Source organism: Galleria mellonella, unplaced genomic scaffold, assembly GCF_026898425.1.
Source record: "Galleria mellonella isolate WM207_F2 unplaced genomic scaffold, CSIRO_AGI_GalMel_v1 utg312, whole genome shotgun sequence".
NCBI classification, from domain to species: Eukaryota; Metazoa; Arthropoda; class Insecta; order Lepidoptera; family Pyralidae; genus Galleria; species Galleria mellonella.
The window spans coordinates 10,438,639-10,459,663 of record NW_026442074.1 but is presented as its reverse complement, the minus strand read 5'-3'; the positions used below and the strand labels follow the sequence as shown (position 1 = coordinate 10,459,663).

At 34.6% G+C, this 21,025-nt stretch overlaps 2 protein-coding genes across 2 annotated transcripts in view; one reads left to right on the top strand and one right to left on the bottom strand.

Annotated features, from left to right (window-relative positions):
• Positions 1-2,836, top strand: part of LOC113514967 (fatty acid synthase-like) — a 49,039-nt gene extending 46,203 nt beyond the window's left edge. Inside the window, exons 38-41 of the mRNA XM_031908453.2 lie at positions 17-188; positions 796-972; positions 1,265-1,367; positions 1,764-2,836. Coding sequence (XP_031764313.2) covers positions 17-188; positions 796-972; positions 1,265-1,367; positions 1,764-2,362 — 1,051 coding nt within the window. The 3' untranslated portion in view covers positions 2,363-2,836. The remainder of the gene's footprint in view (positions 1-16; positions 189-795; positions 973-1,264; positions 1,368-1,763) is intronic.
• A 2,583-nt stretch (positions 2,837-5,419) lies between these two features.
• LOC128200954 (uncharacterized) lies at positions 5,420-10,279 on the bottom strand. Its single transcript, XM_052896164.1, has 4 exons — positions 10,171-10,279; positions 8,627-8,794; positions 6,942-7,088; positions 5,420-5,680 (listed from the first exon to the last, which is right to left on the bottom strand). Exons 1-4 carry the CDS (start codon positions 10,261-10,263, stop codon positions 5,525-5,527), a joined length of 564 nt encoding a protein of 187 aa, XP_052752124.1. The 5' UTR covers positions 10,264-10,279; the 3' UTR covers positions 5,420-5,524.
• Between the last annotated feature and the right edge of the window lie 10,746 nt (positions 10,280-21,025).

The window sequence follows — 21,025 nt, the reverse complement described above, 5'->3', positions numbered from 1 at the left end:
TAAAATAAATTTACAGATTAGAAGAACTAACAGCGCAGCGCGAAGAGGCTGCGTCTACATCAGCCGCCAAACCATTGAACATAGACGTCAACGCCGGTCTCAAGGTGCTCATCAGGAACTTTGGAGATGAGAAACTTGCAAATGAACCCCTGCTCTACATGCCAACTATGATTAGCGATGGAGTTGAAGTAAGTAATTAGCTAGTTTTCTACATTGGTGTAAAGTTCTTAATTTTATTTTTCTCTCTTTTTCTCTGTTTTAGTTCTATTATACCTAAAGTACTTGCTTACGCCGAGTAATAATGAAAATTAATTTTGGCTATATTCAGAGTTAGGTTTTCTGCTTCTGAGCATTTGAAAATTTGAACATCTGTAAAATTTAAAATAACAGAACTTTTTGACTTGTGGGATAGAGAGCGGATAGCATCAATTTTTCAAGAAAAAATTACTAATTTATATACATATTGATGCAAAAATATTGTATTCGTTGAATGTGTGAATAAATAAGCATATAACCCGTCTAATGGTACACCATCACTGTAACCAGTGGATGCTTGTAACACTAAAGGTGTTACCTGTTGGTTGTGGACCCTGAAGAAACCCTAATACATGCTTTTTGAAGAACTTTAAAGCTCAGCAAGGAGCTTATTCCATAGCTTCAGCACTGTACTACTGTACGCGACTATCTAGTTTCCTACGTATGAGGATGAATTTCCTGTCGATGACGAGGGATACAGATGAGAGCAATACTACATGCGGGGCCGGTATATGGTATAAGTGTCATTTTATTTTTTAGGGAGAAGAAGCTATCCATGTGATGGAGAATGTGATGTTCATGCTGCCGGGGTTAGAGGGTTGCGCTGCAGCCCTGGAGCCATTGTGTCGTAGACTCAAAGTCAAAGTGTGCGTGTTGCAGCTCGGAACTGAGCATAGGAATGAGAACTGTGAACAGATGGTCGACAGACTGTATCAGGTAAGTTAACAGAACTAGTGATAAAGATTTATTGAATTAGTCAGCTAAAAATCAAGGGTTTGATAAAAATATTACAAACCATGATTGTAATTTCGATTTTTTCTGTAGTTTCTCAATTATTAAAATGCAAGTTTCTAAAAAGTTTTAGATATTTATTACTCATGATAAAACTCACTAAATTGATCTTGCTAAATTGATGATTAACATATACTTTTTCACATTTCTCTACATTTCCTTAAAGGAATACGATTTCGATTATTCTGTACGTCATTTAATTTATTCATTGTTTCAGTTGGCAATTTCTCGTTTGGCTCCTGGTTCTCAATTCTGGCTCCTCGGATATAGTTTTGGAGCATTACTCGCATTGGAATTAGCAAATAGATTGGAAAGTAAAGGTGAGTTTGAAAATTCTTTTCGATTTGCTTAGAAATTACATTGTTACTTCATTATCTTACAAATTGAAATTATATTAAAGGCCGATTTGTATCTGTTATTGAAAGAGTCATCAGCAAGAAAGGCCTGTATAAGTGTATTATTTATAATAACCGTTTTATTCTCTATTGGTTATCAATTCTGTGTCAATTAAAATTATTTCCAAAAAATACGTTAATGTTCTTACCCATTTTTAACAAAATGATTCGCCAGCAATTTCCAATAATAATAACTGATATTATTATACAGTTTTATTTACTTTTATAAATCACGCTGTAGGGAATAATAATTTCTAATTTAGGCTTAAATAATATAGTTTGGATAAGATCAATATTTAATAAACCTCAATCACTATTTAGGGATTAAAGGAACGGTATTCTGTCTGGACGGCGGTCCCGAATTCCTCCTCTCCATCGCTTCTATGACGATAAATGCCAAAAACGACTTCCAGTTGCAGAACAGTCTCATTTGCCATACTTTAGACATTGTAGCACCAAACAGCGAAGTCAACGACATACTTATAGAGAAACTCAATGAAATCGAAGACTATGACGAAAGAATTGATTTCAGTATCAAATTGTCTAAAAAATATGTGGCAACTAACGATTACACCGACGAATTCGTCGCGTCAGCGGCTCGGGCGTGCTTCGATCGAGTCAAGGTGGTCCTCAATTATAATTCCAAAAATGCAACGAAGCTCCTGTCTCCAATAATACTGTTGAGGCCAAAAGAGAATCCTCCATTTATCGTATGCGAAGATAATTATGGTTTAGACAAACACACCGATAATCCTGTAACTATTCATTATTTAGAAGGTAACCATATTACTATAATTGAGAACAAAGATGTGGCCAACATTATAAACAGGGTTATAACTGACAAAGATGGACAAAAAGTGAAGACAATGCAAAATGTTGTTACAAATATGGTTGAGAGTCAACGCGAACTACAAATTTGAAGATAAGATAAAGTGTGAATTATATAAAGTAAGGTGTTCAGAAGTTTAAATTTGTTGATTTAATTTATTGTTGGGTTTTATCGGTATTTTACAAGTACATTTAGATTTAAGTGTTTGTTAAATTTCGTATAAATGGCTGTAAAACTTAGCGACTGATTTATTGTTATTTTTAATTTTTTTATTAACTAATTTAATTTTAATTGTTTTATACTTTTTTATTGCTAATTAGTAAAAAAATATATTTTTAATTATTATAAGATGTGTTGACACACCAGTACCAAATAAATAATCAATCTTAGTAAGCATGTTTAGATTTTGGGAACGATAACTTTTTATTTTCTATAATTTCTTTTATTCAGTTAAGAGGTATAATTTATAGATTACGATGTTAGCTGTTAAGTAATTTATGTGGAATGGTTAAAACTGCATTTTTAGTAAAAATGATATTGAAATATACGATTGCAATTATTATAATTTGTGGTTTATTTCGTACTTTTTTCAACTTTCGTCATCAGTCATTTATTTATTTTTAGGATCATCAACATAAGATACAGCAAAGCATTTCAATACAATACACTGGTAGAATAGATCTAACTGTTCTCATACTTAGAGGCAACCACAGCATGCTTTGTGTTTGATAAACATTAAAATGGAATTAAATTATTAAAAGTCATTAAATGAATAAAGATATTAACAATATAAGTAAATGATGGAAATTGTGATTAAATTCTTTTAAATTATTAATAAATATAATGTAATGGCAAGGTATATTAACTTTTTAATTTAGCCATGAACACAGAGTGACTATCAGAGTGCCCCGTTAGCGTATACCAATAACACAGGCGAGATTACCATTACATTATCACTCGTTAAAAAAAAAAAAAAAAAAAAAAAAAACTAGTAGAAAATAACTAAGAAAAACAACTATTTATTATTAATTGTATTGGTAATTAAACATCGAATTCAGTTCTTATTAACGTTTTAAAGAAGGCTTTGGCGTGTGTGTCAAATAAAAAGGAAAATATGTCATATGATGAACGAGTATTGAGAATGAAAACGCAGTTCCACGTTTCAGTAATCATTTTAATCTGCCGGTGACGTGTCCAATCGGAAACTCATTTAACATTTTAATCAATCATACGTGTGCCAGTTGCATTTTGGCGCGAAATGTCGATAAAATTTAGTTGCAATTGCATGTGCCCTATGTGTGTATCTAGTCAAACTGTATATGATTACTTTTCTCCATCCAAAGGTTGCCTGGAAGAGATCGCTCTTAATGATAATGTGGCCATTGTTTTCTTAGTCTAATCATCATCATCATATCAGACTTTAACTGTCTACAGTTAAACATAGGCCTTCCCATATGGGGGGGGGGTAAGTACCTACCTTATATTATATAGATAGAGTGTCTCCATAGAAATGATTCGAGAAAAGCGAGTCAACATTTCTTATAATTTTTGCACTTTTTTAATGCGTAAAAACTCATTTTATTTGTAATGTAATGTAATGTAAATTGGACTCTATTTTCCGCGCTTAGCCTCTCATTTGGGTCGTTGTGCGTTGAGTCGTGGCTAGCACAGCTAACCCAGCTCCGCTCAGAAGCGCAGAAGCTTCCTGGGATCTTCACAGGCCTTACGGAGCGACCTCACCGTTCCGAGAATTTCTAAACGTTGATGTGCCACAGCTTCACATTCCCAGGATTTCGTGAGCAGCCAACTTATTTTATTTATTAAATAATTAAATATAGATATGCCAAGATACATTATGTACGTAAGTATATATAGAACATTAATAAAAAATCGAGTCAGCTAATGACAATTATCTGACAAAAAGTTAACCCGTTTTCGGGACTCTGTTTGTATAACAAGTTGTTACTCGTGTATAACCCTACGACTACTGAATTAAGTGCATAGTTTTAACATAGGTAAAATTATTTATTTAATATTGCAATAGCAAGCAATAAGGCTTTTAGTTAAAATGATTTTGATTTGGAAACCGTACGAATAATAGGGCATTTAAGAACCTATTGAAGCTAAAATGGTTGCACAGTTGCAATAAAATAGAGCATTTTGCGTTCATAAAGTCCGATACACACGTTGTAGATACTACGTAATTATTTTTTATTTAAGGGTAAATAAAAAAATGTATATATTTAATAATATTTAATTTAATTTATTATATTTAATTTAGACGGTAAATTTCCACTAAAATAACAGATTTACTTTTAAAAACAAATTTACACCCTATGATGACCCTACGTGTAGCATATTTCTAAAGATTACTTTCAAATATTTTTTTTTATACAACTTAGAATGGCAAACAAGCTGACGGCCCACCTGATGGAAAGTGATAACCGTCGCCTATAGACATGAGCAGTACCATGGACATAACAGAGTATACTGTTTCGCCCATGATACTCCCCATGCGTTGCCATTCCTGAGGACTCAGGTATTATTCCTCTTTACCCAGTAAATTCACGCCTTATCCCACCCTTCAAACTGAAACACAGCCATGCAAACACAACTGCTTTACGGTTGAAACACAAATGGGACAGAGGTACCCAAACAATTGAAGCTATTCCACGATTCGTATCTTACGGTGTGTGTATCAACCTTTACAGGATAATACAGTATGGCTGCATGCAGAGCTATTTAGTTAAATACGTAATGAATGCAACTTGGCAGCTATTGTGTATAAATTTACTATAGTTTTATGTCTTCTGAACTTAATTTAATATAGACAAGTATGGTGTGATATTATGCTATTAGATTTAAATATTGCATTTATTTACATTCAAAATTTATTTGCAAGAATGGTGTATTTTAGTTACCTCCACAGTATTTTCTAATACAGAGTAGATATTAAGTAAAATTACAGTGAAATTATAAGGTACAGTGGAATAACACCTGAGTCCTCAGGAATAGCAACGCATGTGGGGTATCATGGGTAAAACAGTATACTCTGTTATGTCCATGGTACTGCTCATGTCTATAGGCGACAGTTACCACTTTTCATCAGGTGAGTTGCCAGCTTATTAGCCATTCTAGGTTGCAAAAACAAAAAAAGATGGGATGTATGATATTTCTTACATAATAAAATAGTATTATATATTGTCACACTTTAATTATTTTCTTTTGAACCTTATTAGAGTGCAGATAAAATTTAGATTGGTTCAGCAAATTCGACAAATTCCCAGCAATCTATCAGGCTACCATCGCTGAACGCTTCGATCCTCCACAACGCTCTCCCGTATTCCTTTGAAGGTGTCCACATATGCGCCACTTTATTGGCATCCAACTCTTTGAAGACATAAGTACCCTGATATCAAAAGATAAGCAATATATTGGTATTAATGTATATCGTAATGTCTTTATATTCACGAAAAGTAGCTGTTACTTATTTTTTTACAGAGCAATATATGGTTATTTAATTAGAATTATTTTGTTTAATTCCGCTACCATTAGTATGTGTGTGACTGCCAACACTCGATGATTGACCACCACTATTACTGCTAATAGTTCTACAACCTTTCACGTGTTTCAACCTCTAAACGCAAGTCTCAAAACATGCATAAAACACTGCTCTTATATTGATGATACTAGAAAATAAGTATGAGCATAGAGTAAGTAATTACTACATTATTTAATAATCGGCACTGCTCTCATATAGAAATGAGTATGAGCATAGAGTAAGTAATTACTACATTATTTAATAATCGGCACTGCTCTCATATAGAAATGAGTATGAGCATAGAGTAAGTAATTACTACATTATTTAATAATCGGCACTGCTCTCATATAGAAATGAGTATGAGCATAGAGTAAGTAATTACTACATTATTTAATAATCGGCACTGCTCTCATATAGAAATGAGTATGAGCATAGAGTAAGTAATTACTACATTATTTAATAATCGGCACTGTTCTCATATTGAAATGAGTATGAACATAGAGTAAGTAATTACTACATTATTTAATAATCGGCACTGCTCTCATATAGAAATGAGTATGAGCATAGAGTAAGTAATTACTACATTATTTAATAATCGGCACTGTTCTCATATAGAAATGAGTATGAGCATAGAGTAAGTAATTACTACATTATTTAATAATCGGCACTGCTCTCATATAGAAATGAGTATGAGCATAGAGTAAGTAATTACTACATTATTTAATAATCGGCACTGTTCTCATATAGAAATGAGTATGAGCATAGAGTAAGTAATTACTACATTATTTAATAATCGGCACTGCACTCATATTGACGAAACTAGGAAATGAGTATGAGCATAGAGTAAGTAATTACTACATTATTTAATAATCGGCACTGCTCTCATATTGATGAAACTAGGAAATGAGTATGAGCATAGAGTAAGTAATTACTACGTCAATTTATAATTTTTAAGTATAATGGTATTAATAAATGGTGAAGATTTCTGAATTTGTTTGTAAATAAAATATAGCCCGTATTAGTAAGCCCAAATGTGTGTGCACAAATGTTACTCGCTGTTAATGTAGTTTTCTATTTTACAGTAAAATAATTTAACGTAAATATTAAAATCAAACATATACAGACTTACAACTGGCACAGAGCATTTCTTTGAGTTGTATGGCACACCTAAAGCAGCAATTAAAATGTGAATGAAGATGCCGCCACATGCGTCGTGGCGCAGTACCAAGTTAGTTTTCCACTTGTCGTTTTCCCATCTGAAATATTTAGCTTTTGCCTGGAGAAATAATATACACATATATTTTTCTATTTATCTACATATATTTATTTAACAATAAAAAAAAGGTTAGTTTAAATATAAAACGACGCAGTTATCATTTCAGAAACTGTGTATGAAGCTGTAGAGTAGTACAGTGCCGTATATTTCCTTAGTTGCCTTTTACGATGCCCACGGTACAGAAAGGACCACAGAATGTCAGCGTGAATTTACTGGGTACAGAGGAATAATACCTGAGTCCTCAGGAATGGCAACGCATGGGGGGTATCATGGACGAAACAGTATACTCTGTTATGTCCATAGTACTGCTCGTGTTTATAGGCGACGGTTACCACTCTCCATCAGGTGGACCGTCAGCTTGTTTGTCATTCTAAGTTGCATAAAAAAAAATGTGAGTGAGAAGAGTGAGATAGTGCAGTGGAATGCACATGGAGGCAAAATACCTTAGTCACGTGGCTGACGAGTCATCTGATCGAAAGTGTTAACCTACCATACTGTAGTTGGGTCAGAGTATACTGTGCGTATACTGTGACCCAACTTTTTAAACACTTGAAGCAGATTTGTTATGTCCATGGTACAGCTCATGTCTATAGGGTTACCACTTTCCATCAGATGGGTCGTCAGCTTGTTTGCCATTCTATGCCTTAAAAAAAATTATAAGCCTTAACATTATAGACCTTAACAGTCTACTCAACCATGAGTAGACTGTTAAGGTGTCGACTTTAGGGGCGAAATATGGGGCCAATTTTTTTTTATAATTTTAGATATTTTTACTAATGTCACTTGATTTTTAATACCAATATTGATTACAAGATTGTCATCGTTGTGTTCTCATTTATTTAACATATACATATATATATATATATATATATATATATATATATATATATATATATATATATATTGTATATGTGTATTATTATTGTATATTACAAATATAAAGTTAATAACAATGTTAGCAAAGGCGAACTTATCTCTGAAAGAGATCTCTTCCAGTCAACCTAACACAGTGGTATAGGAAGTAGTGAGTGGGCAGTAGTAGTGCTAAACAGAAGTTAAAATAAATATGTATTTATTTTAACTTATGTTTTATTTCATTGCTAAAAATTTTAATTAATATGATTTTGAATTAGTGCGTCGAATTATAGATATCGTTGTATTAATAGGTATTGTTATAGGTAGTAACACAAAGACCGCTGTTGATAGGTATGTTTTTTTTTATACGACTGACAGCCCACCTGATGGAAAGTTGTAACCGTCGCCAATAGACATGAACAGTACCATGGACATAACAGTACACACACACACATACTGTTTCGCCTATGATACCCCCATACGTTGCCACTCCTGAGGACTCAGGTGTTATTCCTCTGTACCATGTAAATTCACGCCATATCCCACCCTTCAAACCGAAACGCAGCCATGCAAACACAACTGCTTCACGGTAGAAACACGAATGGGACAGAGGTACCCAAGCAATCGACTTTTAAACATAGTCTCCCTGTGGTATATAATAATTTACTAATAATAATAGTTACCTTTATATTCTTAGCTTCCTTCATTACAGTAATGTTTCCTCTTAATAAATTGATTACTTTAGTGGTATTGTACATTTCCATGTATGCAATTGCAGTGCGTTCATTTCCGTATGAAGATTTTGGCTTCACACAGCGTCGTGCGGATACCAATGTTGTCTTGTAAGAACCCTAGATTAAAAAGGAAATCAATATTTTTCCATAAATATTGGTACTTCTTATATTGTAATTATTTATGTTGGCTTTACTCACGTTTTTAAAATTCGGAGATGCCCGACTAGTTTTTTAAATTAATAGAAGCCCTTATATATAGTATATATATAGTATGTATGTATATGTATGTATGTGTATGTGTATATATATATACATATATATGTGTATGTGTCAAATATAGGCACAAATGAAAACTTCTTTCCTTTTTTTTTAATTAGTATATTTGCGAAATAATTCTTGTAAGAAACAATTTACAGTGGTACCCTGCACTTTGGTTATGTTTTGTTAAGAGAGGGACTGGCTGAAAACCAGCGCTGTGCAGCTGTTCACATTGCGCTTGGATACTCACAGCATCAGCTGAGCCGGTTCCTTTTGCCTAGTATGGGACACTTTTTGTATATGTTATTTATATTTTATATTCTATATTCTAATTGTATATTTACTGGCAATAAATGTTTCTATTCTATTCTATTCTATATATGAGTGCAGTTCCGGGCTTTGTCGCGAGCAGTAGAAAAACTAAGCATCCTTGAATTTAAAAATGTAAGTAAAGCAGACATAAGTAATTACAATAGAGTATGACGTTTTTGTTATTTGAAAATACTTATATTTAGTATATCAAGATCAAAATTTTTAGGCATTGACTATTTCAAAGAAGGGTAATTAAGCTGCAGTTACATTGGGCTCACATAGCTCGAAGAACCGACAATCGATTTGAAAGAAAGAGTCTTGAGTGGAGATTCCGTACAGGCAAACACAGTGTGGTATAATCCGTCTATTAAATGGAGTGACACCTCAAATACATTGCACAGAGTCAGTGTTAGTATCAAAATGATCGCGTTTAGTGCAGTTTCAGAGAAATTTCTTCCCGCCAACGCTCAGACTGTGGAATGAGTTCCATGCCGAGGTTTTCTCTAGAGAATACAGTATGGGATTCCAAAAGTGCGTATTAAGATTTCTTCAGAGTCTGCAATGCGCACGTGACACCCCTAGTTTTCCAGGCGTCCATAGTTTTTTTTATGCAACTTAGAACGGCAAACAAGCTGACGGCCCACCTGATGGAAAGTGGTAACCGTGGCCTGTAGACATGAGCAGTACCATGGACATAACAGAGTATACTGTTTCGCCCATGATACCCCCATGCGTTGCCATTCCTAAGGACTCAGGTGTAATTTCTCTGTACCCAGTAAATTCACGCCATATCCCACCCTTCAAACCGAAACACAGCCATGCAAACACAACTGCTTTACGGTAGAAATACGAATGGGACAGAGGTAGCCAAGCAGACGACTTTGTACAAAGTCTTCTTCGGGTGAAAATTTATTTATACTCACTGATTTACGACTCGTAACAGCAGAATGTATGCATATGTTTACAGTTAGGAAAATCCAAACAGCCATAACACTGTATAAATATGTCTTCATCATGTAACCAAAAGGTACCCGTCCTTTGTCGACATATTCAGAAAATATAAAATTTGCCCGCTGATTGTTGACGGGGTTCATTAAAAATACATTAAAAACATTAATGATGTACCAACACTTTATGATAACATAAACATCAATTATTATAAAATTACTACGGGATCAAATGAGATTTTACAATACAATTGTATTGTACATAATTTGCATTGGACACATTAAAAAGACTTAATATACAATAGCGGACTTAACCAATACAGTCAACCTTTGAGAAGCTGGAAGAAAACTATAGAACGTTCAAAGGCAAAAACTGTAGAGCTAAAGATAAAATTCAATAATATCTAATAAAAATTAAATATATAATACAATAAAAAGGAACGGAACATCTACATCATCGTCATCATTGTATCGTCGTCTGTCCACTGCTATTTATGAGCGTCTCCCACAACGGAGGTTGTGCCAGTATTTGCCACGCTTGGCAGGCGGATTGACAACCGCAGTTAGGCCTTGGAGATGTTTTAAGAGGTACGCTGTTACCCATCCTTCGCCCTCTCTTAATCTCTGCTTACGAGACCTACGGGAAAGAAAGGGGGTGGCCTATTTTATGTCGGAACTACACGGTAATTTCTCCCACATACTGAGTAATAAATTTATATTATGGCAACCCTATTCACGTACACATAAATAAAAAAGTTGGCCTGTGTTTGGCGCAGTGTTTGTATGGTGACCCTATTTAAATAATTTTAACCTTTGACTTAATTTAGTAGCCAGTAGTTGCCACGTTGCAAAAACCATCAAAAGTAACTAGCAATTTATTATATTTCCCCTTATATTTCATAAAAATCGTGTTTCATTAAAACCTGTAGAAATAAGCGACAGGATCTTGGGAAATCATATTAATATACCTTATCGAGAAGATCTAAAAAGATATACGTTACCCAACCACGTTTTATCATCTAACTAGGGGATTAATTTAAACACTCTTAAATAATTTAGTTTATACTTTTACAATGGAGTAACAAAGCTATGGAATTCCCAGCATATTATGGTATATGTCTCTGAAAACACTTCAACTCTCCACAGGGTTTGGCCATATTCCTTTGTCAACAACCACGTGTGGTCCACTTGATTAAGATCTATATTGCTGAAGGTGTGGGTGCCCTGAAAATTGATATACAGTGATATATAATACAGTTATAATTAAGATTGTGTCCCACAAAAGGAAAAGCCCCCGGGCACTTTCTATCATCGTACGGCTCTCCATCGACAGAGAGTTCATCTTCACCCTACAGCCTCAATAGTCACGTGCGGTTTCAGAGATGTTTCCTCCCACGAACACTCAAGTTATGGAATGAGCTCCCTGCCGAGGCTTCCCAAGAGTCTATAGCATGGGGTTCTTCAAAAAAGGGGTAAAGAGGTTTCTTCAGGGTCGGTAACGCACGCGAAATACCTCTGGTATTGCAGGTGTTCATAGGCTACGGTAACCGCTTACCATCAGGTGGGGCCTGTTTGCCACCTCAGTGGTATAAAAAAAAGGAAAGCAACTTCAATTGTAGTAAAATCATTTGATTTAAAAACTAAACAACTGAATTAATTGTAATAAAATTTTTACACGACCAATATGTAAGTATATCTTTTCAGATAATTGACAGAACTCTGTCGAGGGGGAAGGGATTGTTAGTAATGCGTACGACCAGTCTCATTAGTAGCAATATACCTTGTCAGGTCGGGGGGAAAGGGATTGTTAGCAATGGAGTTTGACAGCCCCATTGCTAGCAATATGCCTTATTAGGTCGACTTCCACGTAGTCCCCTCTGGAAACCATTGTAAACAATTCTTGTTGAATTCGTCACGATGGGCTAATTGACCTACTTTATCCTTACCTATCCTTCTTCACTGGTGCCCCGCCGGTGTATACCGATAGCGCGGGTGGGGTTACCATTCCATTATCATCCGTTAAAAAAAACCCTGACAGGTCGACCTCCAGGACCTGGACTACAGCTGCTCTCTCTGGAAACTATCTTGCTTTTTCATTCTCAACTATTATCTCTCACTGGTGCTCCGCCAGCATATGCGTTGCTATTGCTGAGGACTTAGGTGTTATTCCTCTGTACCCAGTAAATTCACGCCATATCCCATCCTTCAAACTGAAACACAGCTATGCAAACACAACTGCTTCACGGTTGAAACACGAATGGGATAGAAGTACCCAAGCAATCGACTTTTGTACAAAGTCTCCCTCCATTATCATCTCTCTCTTTCCATTATCATCGATTAAAAAGAATCGAGTTATGAGGTAACAAACATAAAAGAAAATACAACCGAATTGAGACATTCATACTTTTTGAAGTCTATTGAAAATAAACCAACCTTGGGCACGGAGCATTTCTTGCTGTTATATTCGATGCCAAGTGTGCTCCAAACAAGTGACATCATGAGACCTTTGCAATCGACGCTGTTGTACAGATAGTGGATTTTCCATTTACCATCCTTCAGAAGGTAACTCTTTGATTTGATCTGTAAAGGAAATAAAATAAACATAGCTACATGCTACTGCTGCCAGGTAGAAAATATTTTAATTTGAGGAGCAAAATTCTATGGCAGTGAATTGCCATTGGGGTCATCATTATCATATCAGCCGTAAACTGTCTGTTTCTGAACATAGGCCTTCTCCTCCAGAGGGAGACTTTGTACAAAAGTCGTTTGCTTGGGTACCTCTGTCCCTTTTGTATTTCTATCGTGAAGCAGTTGTGTTTGCATGGCTGTGTTTCGGTTTGAAGGGTAGGATTTGGCGTGAATTTACAGGATACAGTGGAATAACACCTGAGTCCTCAGGAATGGCAACGCATGGGGGGTATCATGGGCGAAACAGTATACTCTGTTATGTCCATGGTACTGCTCATGTCTATAGGCGACGGTTACCACTTTCCATCAGGTGGGCCGTCAGCTTGTTTGCCATTCTAAGTTGCATAAAATGAAAAATCGGTAAAACTTCTATGAAAACAATCTGTAACATATTACCCTTTCAAATAAAAAAGAATATTACAAATAGGTTTAAAACTGACGGAGCTATAACGTAGCAAACATAAAAAAAATACCCACTTCTTTTTTTAAATCAGTCGAAAATGGCGATTTGCTGCTAACCTTGATTATACATAATAAATGTATTGACAAATAGAACGTAACATGTTAGGTAAAAATACATAGATTATATATAAATATTTAATGGCTGCGCTTAATGATCTTAATTACAGTTTAATGTATCTGTGGAAATGTGAAACAATGATTATGATGAAGGAGGAGAATTAGTCATCATTATTTATCCTCATTACAATCCATCATCGTCCCACTGGTGGGCTATTGTACGAGTATATAGCAAAATATGCACCAACCGAGGAACTTATTATATTATTTATTAACATAACAATTTAATTTGATAAATTAGCGAAATTACTGCTTTGTGTACCAACATAAAATAAAATTGATATATTCAACTTGTGTCTGAATGCCTTTAAAATCATTTTACAAACGGCGTCAAGTCTCTTTGACATGTCTATACTTTTATATATTTTTGTTATTTGTATTTACTTGTTCATATCCTGTCTATATATAATTTAACATTGTTTGCCAACTGCTTTAACCATGCTGTGTGTACACCTGTCTGGGTCTCAATCTACTCATAGTTCATACTACTCATAGTTCATACTATTCATTTTTTACTTAATAAAAAAAAATACAGCAATTTTGACATAAATCTAGCAAGTATCATGTATTTACCTTTCGTTCTTACCTAATCATCATATTTGCCTTCAACTGTCAACATAAGCCTCCCCCTTGGGGGTTTTTGCTAGTAGCTGCCACGCTTGGCAGGCACTTTGGCAACAACAGTTAGGCTTTGGAGATGTTTTAAGAGAGACGCTGACGCCCATCCATCGGCCTCCCTCAGTCGATTCTTACGACATCCACGGGAGAGGAAGGGGTGGCCTATTCTATGCCGGGACTACGCGGCTAATATTTCGTCTATTACATAAATCCATTTTCTTACTGCATACCCTCAGTGAGTGTTAGTTTGTACTTTGGATCAATACAGTGTTGGTGAGGACCTAGGAGTCATCTAAGGACCCTGCACCATACTAGCAAGAAAGCTGTTGCACCCTAACCATCCCTTTCTCCCAAGAGATTGCACTAACATATAGATCGGTAGATTCGCCTTTTTTTCTTACGTGCCTGTTATTTTTACAGTAATATTATTGATTTAGATAAGAAGCAGTGGACAATAAACGCCTGAAATGATTATGAAAGAAGGTTCTTCTACCGCCTGGATATGTTCTAAAGAACTGTTCAACATGATACCTACCTTTCATCATCGTACCCCTCGCCATTGATAGGGAATCCATCCATACGTACAGACGTCCATAGGCTACGGTAACCCCGTTTATCATCATGCTTGCTTATGCTTGTTTATCACCATACATAGATACATATCTGTCTCCCATTAGCGTAGGCAGAAACAATGGAACGCCAAATACTTCGATTCAAACAAACCTCTTTCGCTTCTTCTACATTCATCAATCTTTTCAGTCGTATTTCTACCGTGAAGCAGTTGTGTTTGCATGGCTGTGTTTCGGTTTGAAGGGTGGGATATGGCGTGAATTTACAGGGCACAGAGGAATTAACACCTGAGTCCTCAGGAATGGCAACGCATGGGGGGTATCATGGGCGAAACAGTACACTCTGTTATGTCTATGGTACTGCTCATGTCTATAGGCGACGGTTACCACTTTCCATCAGGTGGGCCGTCAGCTTGTTTGCCATTCTAAGTTGTATAAAAAAAAAGCACTTCGCCTATTTATTACCATAGTAGTATAAAAAAAAGTCAACTTACTTTCAAATTGGTATTTTCCTTGGCAATAGTGACGTTCCCCCTCAATAGATTGGTACTAGTTGTAGTGTTGTATATTTCGGTATTGAACAGGATTGTAGGTTCCTTCTCGTAAGGTTTTGATGGTTTTTCGCATTTGTTGCTTTTTAACAATGTCGATTTGTATGGACCCTAGAGAAGATGTATAAAGAAGGTCACGATTTCTATGGTGAGTGGTCTACCTATAATATCTGGGGTCGTGGCTTTACCTAATAGGGTCTCTCTCTGTTAGCTAAAAATGCTCGAAGTTGTGGTTTCATTTTGTAACATAAGGATATCAGAACCATTAGTTCTGATATCCTTATGTTACATCACTATCTAAGTTTAATTTTATTTATCAACCGACTTTAAGGAGGTTCTCAATTAAGGTTTTCTTTACATCACAGGGGTCAAACGAGCATGCGGCTCACCTGATGGTAAGTGACTACCGCCGCCCATGGTCACCCACAACACTAACGGCATTGCAGGTGTACTGCCGACCTTTTAAAAACGAATATGCTCTTTTCTTGAAGGTTATGACGTCGTATTGGTTCGGAAATACTGCTGCTGGAAGTTAATTCCAAAGAGTTCAATTATGTTGTATTTTTTTGTTTGTTCTCTCAGGTGTGAACTGATTTGGAAAATTCTTATAAATAGATCTTAGTTACGTAGTTTACTGCAAATAAGACATGGATTCAATTCTCGGTTGAGGCAATTCAAGAATGAAACTTTTGTAAGTTTACTCGCGTTTGGTTATAAGAGTCAAGTTGATATAAATATACATAATTATTTTTAATAATTATAAATATTGACAGTAAATAAATAAATTATTTACTTTTTTGTTAAATATAAATATGACAAATAAAATAAAAAAAAATCACAACAACCCTTGAATAGTATTAAAATAAAATTAATTTAATTAAAAACTTTCGAAAAATGAATTAATACTTACAGATTTTTCTGTATTTTCATCATTAATTACAAAATTAATGGACTGCAATAATAGAAAAGAGGAAAAACTTAATAACATGGAAATAAATTGCATATTTTATGGGGTTCACGCAATGAGAACAAATGGCTCTGACAATAAAGAATTACTTTACATAAATTACACATAAAATTTATACAACAAAATAATGTAAATAATCGTAGTTTGAAATCAACAACAAATTACGTACATATCTACATATCATCGGTTTAATTAACTCATCAAATATAAAAAGGTATCTATATTGAAATGAAATGATTGCATATGTCGCAGGAAAATGTGAATAATAAGTATTTCGTGAAATATCTAGGATATCACAAAATCTAGGGATATAATATATAAAACAGGTAACATATTGATATATCGTCTAATCTGTTTTTTATTTATGACTGCTTCGTGAAAATACTGAGTAATATGACTTATTTATTTATTTAACTCTTTATTGCACCATAAACAAAAATATACAATGACAAGTGAATAATTAAAGTGAAATGTATTTTAGTACTAATGTATTTTGTTACTAAAACTAAAGTACACTTTAGTTTTAGTAACAATACTAAATATAATTTTAATCTAGTAAATATAAATTACTACTAGGCATGATAACAAAATAGTATAAGTAAATTTAGGTCTTTAGAAAAAAAAAAAACGACTACAATTGTGGCAACATTATTTTGATTTAAAAGTAAACTACTAAACGGATTTCGAATAAATTGCTATGAGACCAATCTAAGTGTATTATTTCAGATAAAAAAAAAAAAGAATTTTTCAAATTTGTTTACAAAAGACTGAGTTCTAAGGTACCAAACATAAATTGGTATCTACCAATCATAAAAAAAAATACAGCCGAATTGAGAACATTTTGACTAGTTTAAAATTTTTGAGTTATTAATTTCCTACTCATACAGATAAATAAATATATGTTCATATAGATAGAAGATGCTCTTTAATACTCGTTTACTCTTTATAATATTTAAAATTATTCACTGATAGACATGGGAAGAGAATTTCACAAGAAATTACTGAGTGATAGGTGGAAATGGGCATGGACGGTAAAGGATCCGTTATAGCGCATTGATGAATAAGAGGATAAGAGATTTCGTTGAACAGGAGGATATGCTATGGGAACTAGAAAGTCAAATTGTCCACGAAGATAAGGCGAGGAACAAGGGTTATAACCCTTGGAGCGGGACCCTTGGAATGGAACGGGATATAAAAACGACATTATATGAAAGTCTTGACGTTTTCGAATTGGTAGCCATTTTAATTTTGTTATATAGGCGGAGACACAGTCTACCAATATTAATAATATATACTAATAATACTAATTAATAACCCGTTCCATTTTCTGTTTATTGGTAGTAGCTTTATGATCAAGATTAGCCCTTTGCCAATAAATAAATAAATAAAAAACATGAGAAATTGAGAAAAAAAAAGACATCGTTATATTCCGGTTACACGAGCGAAGTATATTAAACTTATTTTACTAAATTTATAAATAAATGAAAACTCTTTATATATATCATCTAAGAATGATACAGACTATATAAATTAACAATACGAGTATGAACACAAAAAAAATTACAAAAACAAAGTTAAGGGACAGGCAACAATGGGCTGCCTTATCGCTAAATAATTATTTTTTATACAACTTAGAATGTCAAACAAGCTGACCGCTCACCTGATGGAAACTGGTAACCGTCGCCTATAGACATGAGCAGTACCATGGACATAACCGAGTATACGGTTACGCCCATGATACCCCCATGCGTTGCTATTTCTGAGAACTCAGATGTTATTCCTCTGTATCCTGTAAATTCACGCCATATCCCACCCTTTAAACCGAAACACAGCCATGCAAAAACAACTGCTTTACGGTTGATACACGAATGGGACAGAGGTACTCAAGCAAACAACTTTTGTACAAAGTCTCCCTCTGATGTCTTTCAGATAATTTTAAGCTGGACAGGAATATTTAAAGTAAAAATTTAGTTTAATGAAACGATATATCGCTGGATATATTTAAACTGCATCAGATACGATTTAGTACATTTTTATATTAGGAATTTTAGAAAATTCCTAATATTCATATATCCTTGCAACGTAATATGTATATTAAAATGTAATGCTTATGTGACAGTGAGATGTAAAATTATAGCATTTTTTAGGGTTTCGACCCATCAAATCATAAACGGAACACTTACAGAATCACCGTGTTGTCCGTCTGTCTGTCCGTCTATCAAGATCCTTTTTCTCAGGAACGCGCGGAGGCATATAGCTAAAATTAATATCGAATACTCAAAACTGCATTTTCTTGAAGCTTTGAAAAAATCATATAAATAAACGCGATCCAAGATACGGTCGTTTATGTTTATTTTACACTTTATTGCACCAAGTAAAAAATAATAAATACATACAGTAAATATTAATGGAGACTGACATAAAATAAAGGCAACTTTATCGCTAAGCATACATAAACATATATATATATATATAATAAATATTTTTACATTTACAAGGGAATCAGAACTTATAGGGTACTTCCCGTTGACCTAGAATCAAGAAATTTGGCAATACGTAATGTCGTACAGTACCTACAAGAAAAGGGAAAAATCTGAAACCGCAAATCTATAGTTCTATCACAAAAAAAAAAAATAATAAAACATTTTTTTCAATTATTATTTGTACAGAACCCTCGGTTTTTATTCGGCATATGGCTAATCGTCAGATTGTCATCAGACAAGTAAACATTACTACATTTGCCCCTCTATCCATACGTCTGTCCGTCCAAAGACTGTCTGAAGGACCAACTTAAAACATATCCCAAATGTATTATATTGATATGTAATCTAGAAGTGTTCTATGTCATCGGATTTCTTACATTTGAAATCCAAGTTTTTTTTTACTACACAGGGGGCAAACGAGCATGCAGCTCACCTGATGGTAAGTGACTACTGCCGCCCATGGTCACCCACAACACCAACGGCATTGCAGGTGTGCTGCCTTTTAAAAAGGAATATACTCTTTTCTTGAAGGTTATGTTTTCTTTTCGTATCGGTTCGGAAATACTGTTGCTGGAAGTTGATTCCAAAGAGTGGTTGTGCGTGGGAGAAAGTGCCTTGAAAAACGCACGGTGGAGGACCGCCACTCGTCCAGATGGTTGGGATGAAATTTTAGTTTATGGCGGCGACAAGACACGAAGTACTGAGCAAGAAGCTATCAGGCTATATTCTCGCTACAACTCATACAAAATCAAGGCCGAATAGAACAATCCAAGCGAAAAAATATTCACGTCATTTCTTCAGTCCCTAAACGTAACGTAATATTTCCGGAACTAATTGCCATGTTCGTTTTTCGTTTGACTTCGCCAAATTATTGTTTTTGCCCCGTTTGTGTATCTCATTCATTAGTTTCATTTGGAAAAGTCGTAATGTTACCGATCAGAATGACTATGTATAAATAAATTATACAGTCTTAAATAGCTTATGTATTATTATATTATATATTTTTAGTAGTAGTCTGCCAGTTAAATAATCTTATATGTAAAATTCTCGTGTCACGGTGTTTGTTACCAAACTCCTACAAAACGGCTTTACCGATTTTTATGAAATTTTGTGTGCATATTGGATAGGTCTGAGAATCGGCCAATCATCTATTTTTCATACCCCTCAATGATAAGGGTGACCCACCCCAAATTTTTTTTTTTAATTTATCGACAAATGATTTCATTTTTATTTTACTATGATTTAGCATTGAAAAATACATACAGCTTCAAATTTTTACCCTTTTACGATCAACCCCTGCTGATTTTTATATTCCGCAATAGGCTTGCAAGATGGCAATCGAATATAATAATTGCAGTACGATATATTTTCATGTATAGTTCTAGAAATAATGTATATGGTTAAACAACGTTTACCGAGTTAGCTAGTTTTATTATAATTTTGTATGTTAGCACACTATGTTTATAACATTGATTTGGCTTTTGCTGTCCTAATGTTGTAATTATTTTTAATGAATAAATAAATAAACATAAATAAAAAATCTGGCGTCAAAACATCACTGCTGAACATGGGCCTTTTCTGTAAGAGAGGTTTTGCCAGTAATTGTCATGCTTGGCAGGCGGATTGGCAACCGCAGTTAGGTTTTGGTGATGTTTTAAGAGGGACGCTGTTTCCCATCCTTCAAGCATTAAGTGCCCTTAGTCGCCCCATATGTCAACAACAGGAAGGAAAGGGTTGCCCATTCTATGCTGGATATTTATGTCTTCTTTTCATTTTATAGCATGAAGCCATTAAAAAGTAATATAGGGAATTGGTTGTAGCTCTCACCAGTATTAAGCAACGTCGGAATCAGGGGGGAAAAGGATTGGTAGCAATAGAGTTTGACAGCCCCATTGCTAGCAATATACCTTATTAGGTCGACCTCCACGTGGTTCCCCCTGGAAACCATCGTGAACAATTCTTGTTGAATTCGTCACGATGGGCTAACTAACCTACTTCATTCTCACCTATCATTCTTCACTGGTGCCCCGCCGGTGTATACTGATAGCGCGGGTGGGGTTACCATTCCATTATCATCCATTAAAAAAAATGTCGGTATCAGGATCAGTATAAAGGAAGACCAGGAGCAGGGTTTGGTTTACTTACACTAGTTAATATTAGTCAGCAAGTTCAGTCAATATTCATAGTATTAGGTACTATGACAAAGGGTAATCAGTCATTTTATATTCTATTTTTTTTTTTTATATTGATAAGCGCTGCTGGGATGCATATCGCCTGCCCTTGAACCAAGGAGGTTCTTAACGAAAAGTTTTCATGAGATACATTTTTATGACCATAGACCAATAAATGTCATGAATTATATCTTTCAAAGCTAAT

Coding starts and splice junctions, on each gene's coding strand:
- LOC128200954 (XM_052896164.1), bottom strand. CDS start 10,263: ATGATGAAGACATATTTATACAGTGTTATGGCTGTTTGGATTTTCCTA. Junction 7,089..8,626: donor AGGAAGCTAAGAATATAAAG/GTAACTATTATT, acceptor TTATTTCTCCAG/GCAAAAGCTAAATATTTCAG. Junction 5,681..6,941: donor AGAAATGCTCTGTGCCAGTT/GTAAGTCTGTAT, acceptor TTTTGATATCAG/GGTACTTATGTCTTCAAAGA.